This window comes from Sinohyriopsis cumingii, chromosome 2 (assembly GCF_028554795.1).
Source record: "Sinohyriopsis cumingii isolate HCF-2022 chromosome 2, ASM2855479v2, whole genome shotgun sequence".
In the NCBI taxonomy this organism is placed as follows: domain Eukaryota; kingdom Metazoa; phylum Mollusca; class Bivalvia; order Unionida; family Unionidae; genus Sinohyriopsis; species Sinohyriopsis cumingii.
The window spans coordinates 63,092,070-63,110,386 of record NC_142962.1 but is presented as its reverse complement, the minus strand read 5'-3'; the positions used below and the strand labels follow the sequence as shown (position 1 = coordinate 63,110,386).

Sequence of the window (18,317 nt, the reverse complement as noted above, 5' to 3'; positions counted from 1 at the left end):
CAATGCCTATCTTACAGAAATATACAAATACAGACATCCTTCTTATCAATAGTATTGCCGTATACATTCATTATGCATTCCAACGATAAAACTAGGACTAATTATATTGTTGATGATATTGCACGTGTATACACATTATAAATAATTACAACCATTTGTAATGTTGGTGACACTTTACTTGTATAAACATTATACATAATTACAATCATTTGTATTGTTGATGACATTGCACGTGTATACACATTATAAATAATTACAATCATTTTTATTGTTGGTGACATTTTACTTGTATACACATTATAAATAATTACATTTATGTGTATTGTTGATGACATTACATGTGTATACACATTATAAATAATTAAACTAATTGTATTGTTGATGACATTACACGTTTATACACATTATAAATAATTACATTCATGTGTATTGTTGATGACATTACATGTGTATACACATTATAAATAATTAAACTAATTGTATTGTTGATGACATTACACGTGTATACACATTATAAATAATTACAAACCAACTATATTGTTGATGACATTGCACATGCATACACATTATTAATAATTACAAACCAATCGTATTGTTGATGGCATTGCACGTGTATACACATGATGAACTTAATAGCATTATTGGCTGCGGCTTGAATTACGGGGGAAAAGTGTCAATCAGTCAGTAATCATTTTATTCCTATATTCTAATTAGCATAAGTATGATTATCCTGATACTTATAAATGTATAATTCATACCGTCCATTCATTTTTAACATATAATTCAATTATCATAATATATTATTTCTGACCCAAAAATTGCATAACACAGCGGTAAAGACTTCATTCGGTAAAGTTTTAACTGGGTGGTGCCGTGGTTGATTTTCTGTTTCGACACGTGCAAATACTATGTTGCCTTTTCAAACCGCATATTTGTTCTGGATTCCCTGTACCTCCAAACCACCTTCCAATGACATTAAAATCACACAGAGTAAACGTTTTATTTGTTATGACGTTTTGCTACAAAGAGGTGATGAAAAAATTTAAACTCAGATGGCACATTTTGAATGCTAATTTAGACGATTAATTCCGAGCAGGTGGTAGAGAAGACAGCAAAGTTGGGGTTGGTGGAGATAGCGCTGGCGGGAGCCTGGCAGGTACAGTCTGTCATGAAGTAAACGGCCTAGACTTTCAGGTAGGGTCGCAATCTCTTAACAGTCCAAGATAATCACCCAATTACAAAGACAAAACCATGTCATCACATCAGGACTTAACACATTGAATTATAGAAAAATTTCACTAACACATATTGGCGGTACATCGCTTTTATCTACATGCGTAAATTTTACTTGACTTGTCTATGTAACCAGCAAATTTTCTTGCAAAAATATATCAGAGCAAATTCTCAACTGTTAGTTTTCGAAAAAAGCAGTAATGGAAATATTCCAAAAGATGAAGAAAGGAAAGGGTAAGAAGAGTTGCGATGATAAAGCAGGGGAAGTAACTGTAACCTACCTTCTAAGCTTTAGCTTCCGGTATATGTTGTGAACGAGTTTATGTCTCACGGGATAGTTTCGTATTTTGACACCTCCTAATTTTTAAGGTAGAAGGCATGAACCTAATTATCATAAGTCTAGCATTTATAAATTCACACAGAAGCTAAATCTGTAATCTGGTTTAGATTTACTTTTCGTTAGGCTTGAAAATGGAATGGCTTGTTTGTGACTCCCTGTCACAGTTAGACTAGCACTGGAGATCAAATGCGTAACTTGGGCTGTAAACGAACAGCCGACTTGGCACACGTATTTATGTATATCTGCTACAGAGGTAAATATCTAAAAATCGAGATGGTTGAGAGGTGATGAAAAGTATGTTGATTTGTTATGGTAATAGTGAACTTTATTCATGCAAAAGGCACATACTGATTCTTTCAGCTGCCTTGTCACAGGATTATATTTAAAATAGCTCTTGCTGTCAAAAATGAATGTAAAAAAGAGGGGTTGGTGGCAGCGTTGGTTGAATATAAAATCCACCAGTTGTATAAAGAATTAACCTGATTGCCGCAGTCAAAATCTCACATGCATGCTTTCTACAAAAATTATTAGTTTGTTTTTATTTGCATCTTCAGTGTAAAATTATTCTCATTTTTCTGCAGTAGGTCATTGTCGGCTGAAAATTCATCAGATAAGTGAGACCTTATACAGTTGTTTGTCCTCCATTAAATCATTTACGATTATTGAAAACATCCAGGAAGCATGACCGGATACAAATTATGTTATTAATTTTTATGACTGCTTTACATATTTCAGGTTCTTATATACCCCAGTGTTGGTCTCACCCAAAGGTTTCCATCATTTGAAGAATTTAAGAACGGACCTATTATTCCAGGAGATGCTTTACAATGGTAAAGTCAAATTCCATGACAGTCTCAATGCCAGAAATACAACACCTGTTGAAAACTAGCTGAGAATAATGCAATGTCTGTCCGTCCATCTATGCAAATGTTTGTCGTCTAACTCATCGCACACCGTTGAATACGTTACACTTTGACGTATAAATTAATAATGAATTAATAATCATTTAAGATACTCGATATTATAACCTCGTGTGCAGTTATTGGTTAGAAGAAGCGCATGTAAATATGTATCCTAAAGTTATCTTTGGAATATGTCCTTGGAAGTGACTGTACAAATATGAATCCGAAAGTAGTTTTTGGAATATGTCCTTCGAGAGGAGTGTAGAAATATATACCCGAAAGTTGGCTTTGGAATATGTCCTTTGAAGTGAGTGTAGATATGTGTATCCGAAAGTAATCTTTGGAATATGTCCTTGGAGATGTGTGCAGAAATCTGTATCCGAATGTTATCTTTGGAATGTGCCCTTGGAGATGAATCTAGAAATGTGTATCCGATAGTTACTTTTTGGAATATGTTCTCGGAAGCGATTGTAGAAATATGTATCGGAAAGTTATCTTTGGAAAAAGTCCCCAGAAGTCAGTGTAGAAATGTGTATCCGTAAGTTATTTTGGAAATATGTCCTTGGAGAGGAGTGTAGAAATGTACCAGAAAGTTGGCTTTGGAATATGTCCTTTGAAGTGGGTGTAGAAATGTGTATCCGTAGGTAACCTCTGGAATATGTCCTTGGAGATGAATGCAGAAATATGTATCCGAAAGTTATCTTTGGAAAAAAACGTTCCCAGAAGTGAGTGTAGAAATGTGTATCCGAAAGTTATTGTTGAAATATCTCCTTGGAGAAGAGCGTAAAACTATGTATCCGAAGTTAATTTTGGAATATGTCCTTCGAAGTGAATGTAGAAATATGTATCTGAAAGTTTTTTTTCTGAACATGTCTTTGGAGGTGAATGTAAACATATGTATCCGAAAATTTTCTCTGGAATATATCCTTAGAAGGGATGTGTTTATATGGAGTGAAAACATGGAAAATAGCATGACGCCCAGTCTGTTGTCATCATAATTATGATTTACAAGACAAAAACTAACATGCAAAAAACACTTTCTGCCATTCCAACCACGAGTTGTGTCAGACAATAGCAATATCTCCATTCCAAAATGTTACAAATATTTGATTGACTTGAAAATATAAATAATAATTTTCTTAATCAAATAACACAGTAGTAGTTAAGTGGGATACCCTAGGGACAATGGGACTTAGCATTAAAAAGACCCCTGGGACACTCTAGGGACAATGGAAATTTAACATGGAGAAAAATCGTGGGTCACTCTAGGGACAATGGGAATTTAACATAGAGTTTGGGACTGTCTAGGGACAATGGGAAATTAACATGGGAATAGAGTTTGGGTTTGTCTAGGGACAAGGGGAATTGAATATGGGATTTTTTTTTTTTTTAAAAAAGTTTTTTTTAAATTTAAATTTAAATTTAAATTTAGAAAAGGGGTAGGCAATGGAAAGGCTATCTCTTTTCGAGAAATATGGCTGGCCCTGAAAAGGGCCTTTGGGTTTATGTTAATATTAATATTAACATAGATGGCATCTGTCACATCTTCTTCTTCTTCTTCTTAAACTCCTTCTAACTACCGGTCCATACACAAGTACCCTCTTGAGACATCCTTGTCTTTCTATGTAAACTCTCCTCATCCATTGACTAGTATCTGTCCTATCAACAACAGTCCACTTGGACCTGACATACATGAGCATGGCTGTCCTAAACATCATGGAAGACACAAGGGTGGATGACTCAACTGTGGTCCACATCTTGAAGCGACGAGAATAGGTGAATCAATGCAGTGAACTGTGCTTATTTATAGGTACAGGAAGGATTGAAACGGATTGAATTCATTCACCAATCCGAACACGCGTTACAAAATTCAGTCAGCTCGCATCCAATCCGAAGAGAGCAGTCTGTGACGTCACGTGGTCTATATAGATTCGTTAGCGCTTGTGTGCAGTCAATCTATGCGACAGTGATTCAACATGAAGGAAACTCAGAAAACGATCCATTGGGGTGCACCAGCAGGGGAGACTGCCCAAGGGAACCCGGACTTACTTTCAGAAGAGGTACACTGGGATTTTGTGGATTTTCTTACCTCGCAAGAATTTGTTCCAGAACCTTCGTTACCTTCTTCATTACCGCAAGTGGAGAATTTTAGACAGAGACAGAAAGAAGAATTGGAGAAATTTATGCAACGACAAAAGGAAGCGGAACAAGCTTTTCTCCTACAGCAACAGCAACAGCAACAAGAAGAGGTAAGAAAAAAACAACAGCAACAACAGCAAAAAGAAGTAGCAGCAAAGAAACAAGAGGGTGAAAATCAAACGGCTACGGTACTGTTGGACATTTTAGCGGAGTTAAGAAGTCTGAAACAAATGTATCAGACTTCTTTATCACGACGGAAGAGAATACGACCTTCCCGAGCTAAACACGCCAACCCTGTGACTAAGCCTGTCGTACCACCCTTAGTGATTTCAACCCAATCATCAGAAGTAGGCATTGACCGTGGCAAAGGCTTAAGGCAGTTAAAGCTGATTGGTTAAACTCACCCCTACACCAAAATAAAAAGGCCCTTTTCAGGGCCACCCACATTTCTCGAAAAGAAATACAATTTCAATTTGCCAATAACTCAAAAATAAACCCCACCCATTTTACCCTTATAGTACGTGTCTGTGTATGAGTGCGTGAGTGTAGCTTCTTATTTTAAAATCAAAACTCAAAGACACTTACCTTATATCATTCATGTATTCTTTTATCCATTTTTTTACAATCCAATTCACAATTCACCACAGAACACTTTAATTAAAAGTTCATTGACTTCTTCTTTCTCCTTGTTTAGTCTCTCTGTTTTTTGAATTTCTTCACCGTTTTTACCTCATTTTCTTCCCTTCTTCTTTTTTTCTCCTGTTTCTTTTTCTTCACCTGTCTTCTTTCTTCCTCTTCTTCCTCTGAAGAATCCCTCTCTTCTTCCGAAGAATCCCTCTCTTCTTCTGAAGAATCCTTCTTTTCTTCTGACTCCTCTTGTTTCTTTTTTGGGCAATCTGGAGACCAATGTCCTTTTTCTTTACAATAATAACAGGTATCTTGACTTTTGTCTCTTTTAGTCCCTGTTTTTGTTCTTTTTTGACGGTCTGGACACTCTGAAGACCAATGCCCTTTCTTCTGACAGATATAGCAAGTATCTTGACTTTTATCTCGAAAGGAAGGAGAGTAGTCCGTCGGCTGGTCTGAAGAGAATTTTCTAATGACCCCTCGCAAAGCTCTGATGAAACGTTCGATTTGGCTAGTCTCTTCCATTGTTGTCCTTTGTTTGAGAGTGAAATGAATAGTGAAAGGACAAGACACACACCCTTTTTATATACGCTGGTTTGCCAAGACTATAAATTAGTCTGTGGTGTTTAAACTTGAGTCATTTGACGTTTTGCACTCAAGATGAAACGATCCCATTCATTCGAGAAGAAAGAAGAAGAAGAAAGTAAGAGGCAGAAACGTGATCTATCGCCTCGTACCAGGGCTGAAATCTTGGCACAAATTCATGCCAGTGATTTTGAAGAGGACATGAGTGAACCAGAATCCGAACCCTCTAAACCAAGTTCACCACCCTTAGTCAACCCTGAAAAGTACTATTCCATTCGAGAGACGGAAAAGCGCTCCTCTAGAAAATTTAGAACCACGGCTTACACCTACACGGTGAAGTTTAAAGATTTCAAGGCCGACGTACCCTTGGAGAAAGCAGAAGGGTTTATCACCGAGATGTGGGATTCTTTGCTCACCTCACTCAAGCGACAATGTCAACCCAAAGAAGACGATCGCTTGACACTATCCATAGATCACGACGGTTTGAAATCCCCTGTTTGGATCGAGTTTAGCAGACCCGCAGAACTAACCCCTTCCAAAGTCATGGACAAGATTCAACACGTACAACAATCTAATGACCAGTTTGACATCACCGATGGTAAAGCCACACTGAAAATGGCTCACGTCTCTCTTCCTCAAGGGACAGGACGCAAAAAGATGTTATTAGTGGACGACCTTCGCAACACCAAAACAAGTCTCGTCCGAATTAACAACCCTCAAGACCAGATGTGCTTAGCCCGTGCCATCGTGGTGGGACGAACCTATGCCAACAAGAACGACACGGTAGAATGGAAAAGAACCTGGGAGAACATTCGAAAATCGAACCGAACCAAACAACGAAACGAAGCAGAACTCCTGTTGCAACAAGCTGGCCTGTCCAAAGACACACCCTGTGGCATTCCTGAGATGCAAAAATTGCAAGATGCCCTAGCTCCACGCTACACCTTGAAAGTGCACCCTCAAGAAATGCGCGGGTCTCTGTTGTTTCGAGGCCAAGACTTTAAGGACGGAAAATACATTCATGTCTATCATCACGATGACCATTTCGATACCATTACCAGTATCACTGGATTCCTGGGATACGGTTATTATTGTGAGAAATGTGATTATGGTTATAACAATCGAGAGCAACACAAGCATTGTGGATTGAAATGCCCAGGATGTTTGGCCTCTCCACCCTGTCTGAGCGAAGAACCAGTGCCTTGTTCAACTTGTCTGCGTACGTTTGTCTGCCCTGCCTGTTACCAGCAACATCTGAAGACGCAAGGTTCACAGCAGAAATGTGCTTGTCAACTCTTGAGATTGTGCCCTACCTGTGGACAAGGCATACTTACCAACAGTGCCAAGGCACACGTATGTCGAGGAAAGAAAAAATGTCACATTTGTCACCACATCGTGGACTTGGAACACGAATGCTACGTGCAAAAATACCAACCACCACCAGAGAAAGAGGACGGTCACAAGAAGAAAGGCAATTTCATCTTTTTCGATTTCGAATGCATGCAAGAGACTGGCATTCACATCCCTAATTTCTGCGTGGCTCATCGAGCGTGCGAGAAGTGCATTCAAGAACCTATCTTCAGTCATTGCCCTCACTGCAGCAAGATTCCTGGAGGGCGTGAAAAAATCTTTCGGGGACCAAACACGTTAGCCGATTTTGCCCAATGGGTTTTAGACCCCATCGACAAGACGTGGAGCCAAGAGGACATCGAACGTTACGGAGATTGTCATCGTCATGCCACGGTGATGGCTCACAATTTCTCCGGATACGATGGACAGTTTCTTTTGAGGTACTATACGGAACATGGCACCGAACGTCCTAAAGTGATTTTGAACGGAGCCAGAATCATTTTCATGCAAGTGGGACAAGTACAGTTTAAAGATTCGATGAGTTACTTGGCCATGCCTTTGAGCCGAATGCCTAAAACGTTTGGAATGACAGAAATGGCTAAAGGGTACTTTCCACACTTTTTCAATACGGAAGCCAATCAACATGCTGTTCTACCCCATTTGCCTGAGGCTCACTATTACGACCCCGACAACATGCGTACCGAACAACGAGAAGCTTTCTACGCTTGGTACCAGGCTTACGCCTCGGACCCTTTCGACTTTCAGGAAGAAATGTTAAAGTATTGTCGTTCCGACGTGGACATTTTACGGCGTTGCTGTGGAAAATTTCGAGAACTGTTCATGGAACACGGAGGGGTCGATCCTTTGAAAGAAGCTTGCACCATTGCCAAAGCGTGTTCCTTAGTGTACCGCCAACGATTCATGCCTGAAAACACCGTGGCTGTCATCAGTCCTCAAACGACCCACTATGTCAAGCGTCAATACTCGGTCAAAGCCCTACGTTGGTTACATTACTTGTGCGACAAGGAAGACAAATGGATTCAGCATGCCCGCAACGGAGGGGGTGAAAAGACCATCGGAACGTATTCGGTAGATGGCTGGGACTTAGAAAACCCCAAGATCGTGTACGAGTTTAACGGTTGCTTATTTCACGGATGTCCCGTCTGTTACCCTGACCGTGGCACTAAAAATCAGTTTTTGCAACGAACCATGGAAGACTTGTACCAGGACACTTGTCAGCGACGCCTAAAGTTAGAACAGCAAGGATACCAAGTGGTGGAAATGTGGGAACACGAGTACGTTCACCGTTTGAAAACCGATCCCGAGTTTAAACGCCTCGTGGAAAGTTACCAGTTCATGGACCCCCTGAACCCGAGGGATAGTTTGTACGGAGGAAGGACCAATGCCACCTGTTTGCTGTACCAAGTCGACGAAGAGAAAGGAGAAGAAATCAAATACTTGGACGTGTGTTCGCTGTATCCCTACGTGTGCAAATATTGTCGCTTTCCTGCAGGGCACCCGCAATTGTTCACGGAACACATCGACCTGGCCAACATTCGACAATACGAAGGCTTGATCAAGTGTAAAGTTTTGCCTCCCACGAACCTATACCATCCCGTCCTACCTCACCATTGTCAAGGCAAACTGATGTTTCCATTGTGCCGTACTTGTGCCGAAACGTGCAACCAGGACCAACCTTGCCATCACAGCCAGGAAGAACGTGCCTTGACGGGAACCTGGGTCAGCGTGGAATTGTTCAAAGCTCTGGACATGGGATACCAACTGTTAGAAGTGTACGAAATTTGCCACTTTCCCAAGACACAACAGTACCACAAGGGTGACCCTACTCAGAAAGGCATTTTCGCCGACTACGTGGATGCCTTTTTGAAACTGAAACAAGAAGCCAGCGGCTATCCTTCCTGGTGTCACACTCCCGAAGACCAAATACAATTCAAAGAGAAATACTACGCACAAGAAGGCATCTCTTTAGACCACATCGAAAAAAACGAAGGCAGGCGATCGTTTGCCAAAGTGATGTTAAATTGCTTGTGGGGTTAAATGGCACAACGACCGTGTTTACCCAAGACGGAATATTTGACAGAACCTTCCCGCTACTTCCAGATGATTCACGACAAAACCAAATACATGAAACACGTGGACGTCGTTCGAGAGGATTTGATCTTGGTCAATTACGAAGAAGATCTGGACTTTGTACAAGACGACCCTTTTGGAAATGTCATCATTGCGGCTTACGTGACAGCTCATGCTCGCTTAAAATTGTACGAAGCTTTAGAACTGTTAGAAGAACGCGTCCTGTACTTTGACACGGACAGTTGCATTTACATCCATCACCCGATTCAACAGCACCCTGACATCGAAGGAGACCGTTTAGGAGCCTGGACAGACGAGCATCCCGACGACAAGATTCTAAGTTTCGTCAGTGGTGGTCCCAAAAATTACGGCTACGAATACCGGGACAAACAAGGAGAAGTGCACACGACGTGCAAAGTGAAAGGACTGACTCTGAATCATCGTACCAGTCGAGTGGTCAACTTTGGGGTATTGAAAGAAGCCTTGCAATCGGGAGAGGATGGACACTTTAAAGTGACCACCTATCAACCGAACAAGATTGTACGTTTACCCACTCACCACATCGTCAGTCGACCCTTGGAAAAAGTCTATCAAATTGTATACCAGAAGCGAGTGCGACTTCCCAATAACTTCACCTTACCGTACGGTCACGTTGGTATTGGTCTGTATATGAAAAGGAACCCTAGGCAAGATCGATAGTTCATTGTTCATTGAAGTAACTTACCATGTCGTTGACGAAGAAGAAACCAGATTGGTTAGGAGTCAAATGTTGGACATCACCGAGACCAGGGTTTTGAGGCTTGGACACAAGAGGTGGCCCAGTATGCACGAGAGTTATTCAAGGAAAAAAGTTACTTTTCAACCTGTGTTAGTGACGGTGCCAGAAGAACCCGTCACCCAGGACAGGACTGTCGTGGACAGGCCTGAAAGACCCTTTCGGGAGGACACTTGTGTGACCTTACCCCTACTATAGAACTGGTTAGAACTTTACCCAAAACATGTTGTACAGACACTTGTGTTTATTCCACGTTCATGGTTATCATGTGCCTTTTATTCTTGTACTTAAGCCTTTGGCTTTTATGCATTTTTGTCTTTCGTATTCATGTTTGAAACATTCAATAAACGTGTTCTGAAAAAGTATATAAACTCTTGTATTGTTTGTTTTTCGTGTCACAAGTGACATTTCTCACACCATGGCTACCTCTGCTGTCTCTGCTCCCTCTTCCTCTACTGTCAAAGTCATCGACGAACACTTAGATCGTGCCAGTTGGGAGGCTTTGTATCTTCGCCATCCCTTTAACATGCTCATTGCTGGACCTAGCGGTTCGGGCAAAACCGAATTCGTCAAACGTTTGATCGAACATAAACATCATTTGATCGATCGACCCCCTCAACAAATCGTGTGGTGTTACAAAGAGTGGCAATCGGCGTACAGCCTCTTGAGAGAAAGTCAAGGCGATTCCATCGTGTTTGTGGAAGGCATTCCTAAAGAAGACGACAGCATCGTCTCTGACTCCCGTCTAACCCATTTGGTCATTTTCGACGACATGTTAGGAGAAGACGAAGAAGAAATTAAACTGTGGTTCACGCGCAAAGGGCATCACCGTAATGCCAGTGTCGTTTACATCACCCAAAATTTGTTTCAACAAAGTAAAGCCCATCGCACCATCAGTCTCAATGCGCATCACGTGGTCTTGTTTAAAAGCCCTCGAGATAAATCGCAAGTGCAAGTCTTAGCCAAACAGTTAGGAACGCCTTGGCTGACTCAGGCGTACGACGATGCCACTCAAACTCCACACGCCTATTTACTCGTCGATTTGAAACCTACGACTCCCGAGGATTTGCGATTTCGTACCCACTTGTTTCACCACTGGTGCCAAGACGGAGGGCCTGTCCTGTACACGTCTCCGTCCTCGACTTCATTTCACTCCCCATAAAAAATCTATAAAAACCTCAGACCCTTTTTCGTCTGTCTCACTCTCAGTGCGAACATGACGTCCCTTCAGTCGCATCTTCCCGTCAAATTGATTCGTGCCTTGTATGGCATCAGTCGAGAAAAACATCCACAAACACGAGCTCGTGTCTTAGAAGCTAGTCTCAAAGAAGTCTTACGATGGTTCACGGTGACGGCACGTCAATTACTCCAAGGAATCATTCAGATTCCTCATCAAACCAAACGCTTTTTCGATCGAAACAAAGTCGCTTTGGTCCAACTGGCCGATCCCCGCATCGACACTCAAACCAAAAAACAAATCATTTTGAAACCTGGAGGGAGCGGTACTCTAGGAGGGGTCATCATTCGCTCACTCTTAAGATGGGATCCTAATGCCCCCAAAGTTATACCCAAGACAAAAGTCCAACGAAGCCCCAAGAAGAAAAAGACCAGGTCCCCAAGGAGAACTTCTCCAGTGGCAGGACCCTCCTCTGACCAGACACCACCCCGGAAAAAGAAAAGAAGCCCCCAGAAAAAGAAAAGTCCACAGAAAACTAGTCGCAAGAGAGGCACTTCGGCCAGGACGCAACCTTACACTCGCAAACCACGACCTGCCACGGCGGTGACTGCGTCTCCGGCAGCTTCACGTTTGTCCACTTCTCCGTTAATGACACCCAGAACTGAAGAGTACTTGGAGACGTTGATCACACCGAGAACTTCTCCGTTGATGACCCCCAAAAGAACTTCCCCAGTGGCAGGACCTTCCAATTTAGTGGCAGTGGCTGCTGCTCACAAAGTACCTTCTCCCAAAATCAAAGTTCAAGAAAGATCGGACATGTTACAAAGTTTACTGGATTTGTCCAAGCAAGAACTGGCTCGATTTAGTCCGTTGCGTACCCCTGCACGACGTGTCATGCCTGTCCTCAAACTGATACGACGTAAAGACAATCAGTGGCGACGCGTTCCAGTATAAAAAAGGCCTGTGACCAAGTCGGGTATCAGTGTTTTTTCGGTGCTCCTGAAGACTCAAAGATGTCACCCTCCAGAAAACCCCAAGGAAAGGAAAGGAAAGGACTGCCACCACGTTTAGCCAAACATGGGGACATGTTATCTGTCCTGTCCAAAGCTTCTCCACCCCTACGAAAAAAAACTCATTCAAACGGCCTCCAAAGAGGTCATCGATACCGTGTGCGAATGTTGTTTGAACGTTTTGAAAGGCACGATCCCTTTGTCCAAACACCAGAAACAATTCTTAAGCAAACATCGTCACGTTCTTCGCCAAATGGTTCGAAAGAAAATTCCCATTCGTCAAAAAAAGAAGATGTTAGTGCAACGTGGAGGTATTTTACCTCTCTTGTTAGGCCCCATACTGAAAGTCTTGGGAACCATGTTGGGAGGACTGGTGGGAGCAAGATAAAAAGGCCCTCGGAAGTCCCAAGATCTCAGAATCGACCCCTGACAACCCATGGAAGGACGAAAACTAGCTTTAGTGCCTTACAAACGATGGATGGAATACCATCGGTGGCAAGAACAACGCACCCCGCATTTACCTCCCAATCCCCATTTGAGCGAGATGTCCCAGTTACAACACGAATTGCAGTCCTTGATGGATCGCCAAGATTTGTCCGAAACAGAAAAATCGCAAAAGTACGGTCAACTCTTGCAACGACTGCAACTCTTTCACCAGAAAGCTTTAGACGAAACAGCTCTACCCACTCTGAAAGATTTTAAGACCTTGATGAAAAGTCCAGCACCATCACCAGTACCAGTACCAGTACCACCAGTACCCGTGACCAAGACAGAAAAAGGAGAAGAAGAGGAAGGGTTTCAAACTCCACCAGAAAAAGTACGCAAGTTAACAACACCACCTACCTCCAGAATTGGATGGATTAAAAAGATGATGGCCACCCCTTCTTCCTCACAAGAGAACAAGAAAGTGAAGACAGAAGTGAAGACAGAAGTGAAACAAGAACCGATATCCCCCGCTCAGACATCCTTCTCCTCTTCGACGCCTATTGCTGGCCGCACACGCAAAGCATTGCAATCCAAGAAAATACCCCAAGAGAAAAAGAGTAGCATCCTCCAAGAGTGGGTGTCTTATTAACACACCAACCAACACAAAAAAAAATGGAAAAAGTCTTAGCCAGCATTTACTACGATCCCTCGCATCCTGCAGGTTACGCAGGAGTTCAAAAATTGTATCGTGCTGCCAAAACTCGACTGAAAAGTCTCCGTTTACCTCAAGTGCAACGATGGTTACAAGAACAAGCTACCTACACTTTACACAAACCCATTCGACGCAAGTTTGCCAGAAGTCGCACCCGAGTGGAAGGCATCGATCATCAATGGCAAGCCGATTTAGCCGATGTCTCTCATTTGGCCAGCTACAATCGTGGCTACAAATATTTGTTTTGTGTCATCGACGTCTTTTCCAAATTTGCCTGGGTCGTGCCCTTGACTTCCAAATCGAGCAGCGAGTTAGTGCGAACCCTGCAACGGGTGTTGAAACAAAGCGGTCGTCACCCTCTTCGATGGCAAACGGACAAAGGTACCGAATTTCTGAACCAAGCTTTCCAAAAAGAATTAAAGAAACGTGACATTCATTTTTTTACCACCGAGAATCCCGAAACCAAAGCCAGCATCGTGGAACGTTTTCAACGCACTTTGAAAGAACGCATGTGGAAATATTTTACGCATCACCACACTCTGAAGTACATCGACATCTTACCGCACCTGGTGCAAGCGTACAACCAATCTTACCATCGAAGCATCGGACGTGCCCCGCAAGAAGTGACTCCCGACAACGAAGTGCTGGTGTTTGTGCGCCTGTTTGGTACGTCCCCGACGAGGGCTGTCCCCGAGAAAAGTGGAGAGTTGGCCGTAGGAGATTGGGTGCGCATTGGCAAAACCAAACGCACTTTCGACAAAGGTTACTTACCTAACTGGACGACCGAATTGTTTCGCGTCACTGGACGAGTGCATGGCCGTCATCCTGCCGTCTATAAATTGGAAGACATGAACGGAGAAGTGCTCAAAGGAACGTTTTATTTGCCCGAGTTACAACGTGTGACCAAAAAAGAAGACAACGTGTACGACATCGAAAGCATTCTCGAACGCAGAACCCGTAAAGTGGGCAAACGACGTGTCAAAGAAGTCAAAGTACGTTGGAAAGGATATCCGCCCAGTTTTGATTCTTGGATCGACGCTTCGCAAGTCATCGACTATAAAAAGAAGTGACCATCATGCCTTTTCACACAGCAGACGCAGCTACGTCGACCACTCCTCCTTCCCCTAGTTCTTCTGTGCAAGATTTACAAAAACAACCCTTGTGGGTGTGGTGTGGAGAACGTGTGCCTAAAACGCAAATCTTCTTTTTCTGCCAAATCTTCGTGGTGTATTGTGTCATCGGGGCAGCCATCGCCAATTTGAGTTTGCAACAAGGAGACAAACAATTGTGGACCATTTTATTGAGCAGTTGCATCGGTTGCCTGCTTCCTAATCCCTCCCTGAAATTCACCTCGAACGGGAACCCCGGGAACCTTGTGTCCAGTGCCAGTGCCAGTCACCAGTTCAACCACAACCAGAACCCCATTTTAGACGGAGACACGCCTCTGACGTCCAGTAATATCCCCTCGGACAGCCACAGAACTCTGGAATTATGAGTCACCAAAACCAATTTTACTTAACTTTACCCAGTGACAGTTCCATGGAGGTGTTTCCCAAGAACACGTTGTGCTGTTACACGGCCAAATTACCTCAGGCCATCCAGTTAGATCACGAAGCCCATTGGGAAGTGGCTTTAGTAGAAATGATTCACCCGACCCAAGTCCTCAATGTCCTTCCCAATCAAAATTTTTTTGATGTGGAAGTTCATGACGAGCAAATGCAACAGTGGATGGATAGCAATGTCAAATATGACAAGAAAACCCGTACACAAAAGTACACCACCTATCACTTGTTCATTCCCCCAGGCTATTATTTTAGTGGTCAACATTTGGTCAGCACCATAACCTCCAGGTTTAATGTCGTGTTTCTGAAAGCTTTGGAGCATGTCAACAAAAATGTCACCATGGAGTACCACAAAGCAGCTCGTCGCTTCTTGATGAAATTTGAACGAAGTAAAATCGTGTCCATTTTATTTTGTCCTGAATTGTTTGACATGTTGGGCGGAGACATGGACATGAGAAAGGCCATGCTCAAGAAAAACGAATTACCCATCGTTTACGACAACGAGTCTTTTAGCAAGTTATTTCGTGCCCCGGTAGAACTGAACCAAGGACTGAATTTGATGTTCGTGTATTCCGATGTGGTGGAGTACAACGTGGTGGGACACACCTCCGTACCGTTACTGCGTGTCATTCCTTTCAAAGTGGATTCTGCCACGAACGCTGACGAGGAAGGTGGAAACACTTACCACGTCCACCGCGAATTTGTCCATCCTCACTATTTGCCTGTCAGTAAGTCGTATTTGGACACGGTCAACATTGCTATAAAAGGAGATTTGGGACAAAATATTCCATTCACCAAAGGAAAAGTCACGGTGAAACTCCATTTTCGAAAACGGTTCTCTCACGACTCGTAAGTAAGTCATGTATCCAGTGTACCGAGGGGTTGCTCGACAGCGAGGACACGGTTAAGGAGACATGTTAAAATCGGCCTTTCGTTCGGTGGCCCCGGTGTTGAAACCGATGGTGACACGCGGATTGCACGCCTTGAAAGATGCGGCACTGACGCAAGGCAAAGAATTTCTCCAAAATGTCATCATCGACAAACAAAACCCTAAAGAAGCCTTCATGAGGGCAGGCAAAAATGTCTTGCTGCAAACGGGCAAAGACATTTTAGGCCAACGAGAAACACCTATAAATGCCCTGCACGCTACCGAGTCAGGCATTCAGCAAGGACAAGGCAGAAAGAGACGACGAAGAAAACACCCTTTCACCAGACTTCAAGCGAGAAAGGCCAAGAAAAGAAGAACCGTTCGAGACTTAGACGTTTTCGATTATTGAGAAAAGAGACAAAAAAATGATGCACCGAGAATCTTGCCCTTGTTCCAAGACGGAACTGGATCTGTTTGCCATGCCCCCTACCATGATGACCATGCAAGAATCCCAGTGGGTGGAATTTCACCCCGTCTCCTCACTGACCGATTCCGCTCCCATCGAGTTTGAAATCAAAGGACAGCCCGAAGATTACATCGATCTGAATAGCAGTTACTTGTACCTGAAAGTCAAAATTCTAGATAAGACTGGAGGTGCTATAGACGATGAAGCAGTAGCTCCCGTCAACAATTTCATGCATTCCTTGTTCAGTGGAGTGGACTTGTACTTGAATAACAAACTGGTCAGTAGCAGCATGGATACTTACCCTTATCGTGCCTACCTGGAAAATCTCTTGACGTACGGAATAGATGCCAAGAACACTCATCTCAATGCCTGTGTGGTATGGGAAGCTGACGAACCTACCAAGTTTGAAATATTGGAAACTGATGAAAAGAAAGACAACAATGATGGATTTCTAGAACGAAGAAAGAGAATCACGGGAGCCGACACAAGTTTAGAACTGATGGATCGTTTGCATTTGGAAATGTGGTTGCAAGAAAAGTATTTGCTGAACGGGGTGGATGTCCGCCTGAGACTGAATCGTAGCAGTGCCGCTTTCCATTTGATGGCTGATAGTGACGGTTACAAAACCAAAATCCTAGAAGCCAGACTCTACGTACGCCGTGTGGAAGTGTTACCTAAAGTGGGAAACGACATCAGTCAGACGTTGAGTAGAACGACCGCCAAGTATCCCATACGACGCGTGGAAGTGAAAACCTTCACCATTCCCAAGGGACAGCGATCCATGATCGAAGATCATCTGTTCCAAGGACAGTTACCCAAACGTTTGATCGTTGGTATCGTCGAGAATACAGCCTTCAACGGAGCTGCCGAAAAAAATCCTTTCTACTTTCAACACTTTGGCGTGTCCAAAATCGAAGTCAGTCGCGATGGCAAGATCTTGTGTACCCGACCTTTCGAACCTGACTTTACCAAGAAGAATTACTTGAGATCGTACTTGTCCCTGTACGAAGCCACCGGACAGTTAGGAACCAATACCAGTCACGGTATTACGTACGAGGATTATGCAGGAGGCTACGCTTTGTGGGCTTTCGATTTCACTCCAGACCAAGGCAGCGACGAGGGACATTTCCACCCTATAAAATCCGGCCAGATTCGTGTGGAAATTCAGTTTAAAGACCGAGACCCTGATGAAACGGTGAACGTCATCCTGTATGCAGAATTCGATAATACCATAGAAATCAACAGTTTGAGAGAAGTCATCCTAGATTACTAGAAACCATGGAAGACTGTTATCCCTCTTTACCTAGTGGAGAAACTTTTAGTGTTGGATTATTGTTAAAAAATGTTAGAGTTCTTGTTGTTTAGTGTTAAGTGATTTTTGAATAAAAAAATGTTGTCTTTTGAAAAAAATTGTTTGATGTTATATTGTTGGATTATTGTTAAAAATGTTAGAGTTGTTGTTTAGTGTTAAGTGATTTTTGAATAAAAAATGTTGTGTTTTGAAAAAAAATGCCTTTGTCTTTTGTTTAGCTATAAGAATGTTGGATTGATGCTCTTTCATTTCTTACTATCCCTCTCATGACACTCACTAAACGTTGCGACTCAAAAACCGTGTGGGGGATGTTTTCCTTCACGTCCGCGCTTTAACTTTAAGAACCGGGTTGTTTCCAGTCTAACCATCCATTGTCGACTCATCCTCCTAAGAAGATGTGCTCCAAACTAGCTAAACTCAACGAAGCCTACGTGAATTTGCATAGGGTCAGACACAGTCTGATACCGAAGCCATAAGAAATAGAGAATGTGAGAATGTTAAAAATCACTGAAGACCTGATAGAAGAGCTCTTCAGAGAAGAAATGAACAGGGAAAAAGAAGAATGGACAGAGAAGTACAGACTTCAGAGACAGCAGCAACAACAACAACAAGAGCAGCAGCAGCAGCAACCTGAACCTGACAGAGGCTTTGTCGATTGCCGTATCGACACCAAAGAGTTCTTCTTTTCTTTCCGAAGAAGCAGACCTATCGCCAGAAAGTCTATCCTCAGAGGACATCGCAT

The 18,317-nt window shown here is 42.8% G+C and overlaps 1 protein-coding gene across 3 annotated transcripts in view; it reads left to right on the top strand.

Moving 5' to 3' along the window:
- LOC149805042 (uncharacterized) overlaps positions 1 to 18,317 on the top strand; it is a 103,747-nt gene that overhangs the window by 71,205 nt on the left and 14,225 nt on the right. For all 3 annotated transcript variants that reach the window (XM_089946827.1, XM_089946824.1, XM_089946830.1), the window contains exons 4-5: positions 1,097 to 1,194; positions 2,309 to 2,403. In XM_089946827.1, the coding sequence (XP_089802953.1) occupies positions 1,097 to 1,194; positions 2,309 to 2,403 (193 nt within the window). The remainder of the gene's footprint in view (positions 1 to 1,096; positions 1,195 to 2,308; positions 2,404 to 18,317) is intronic.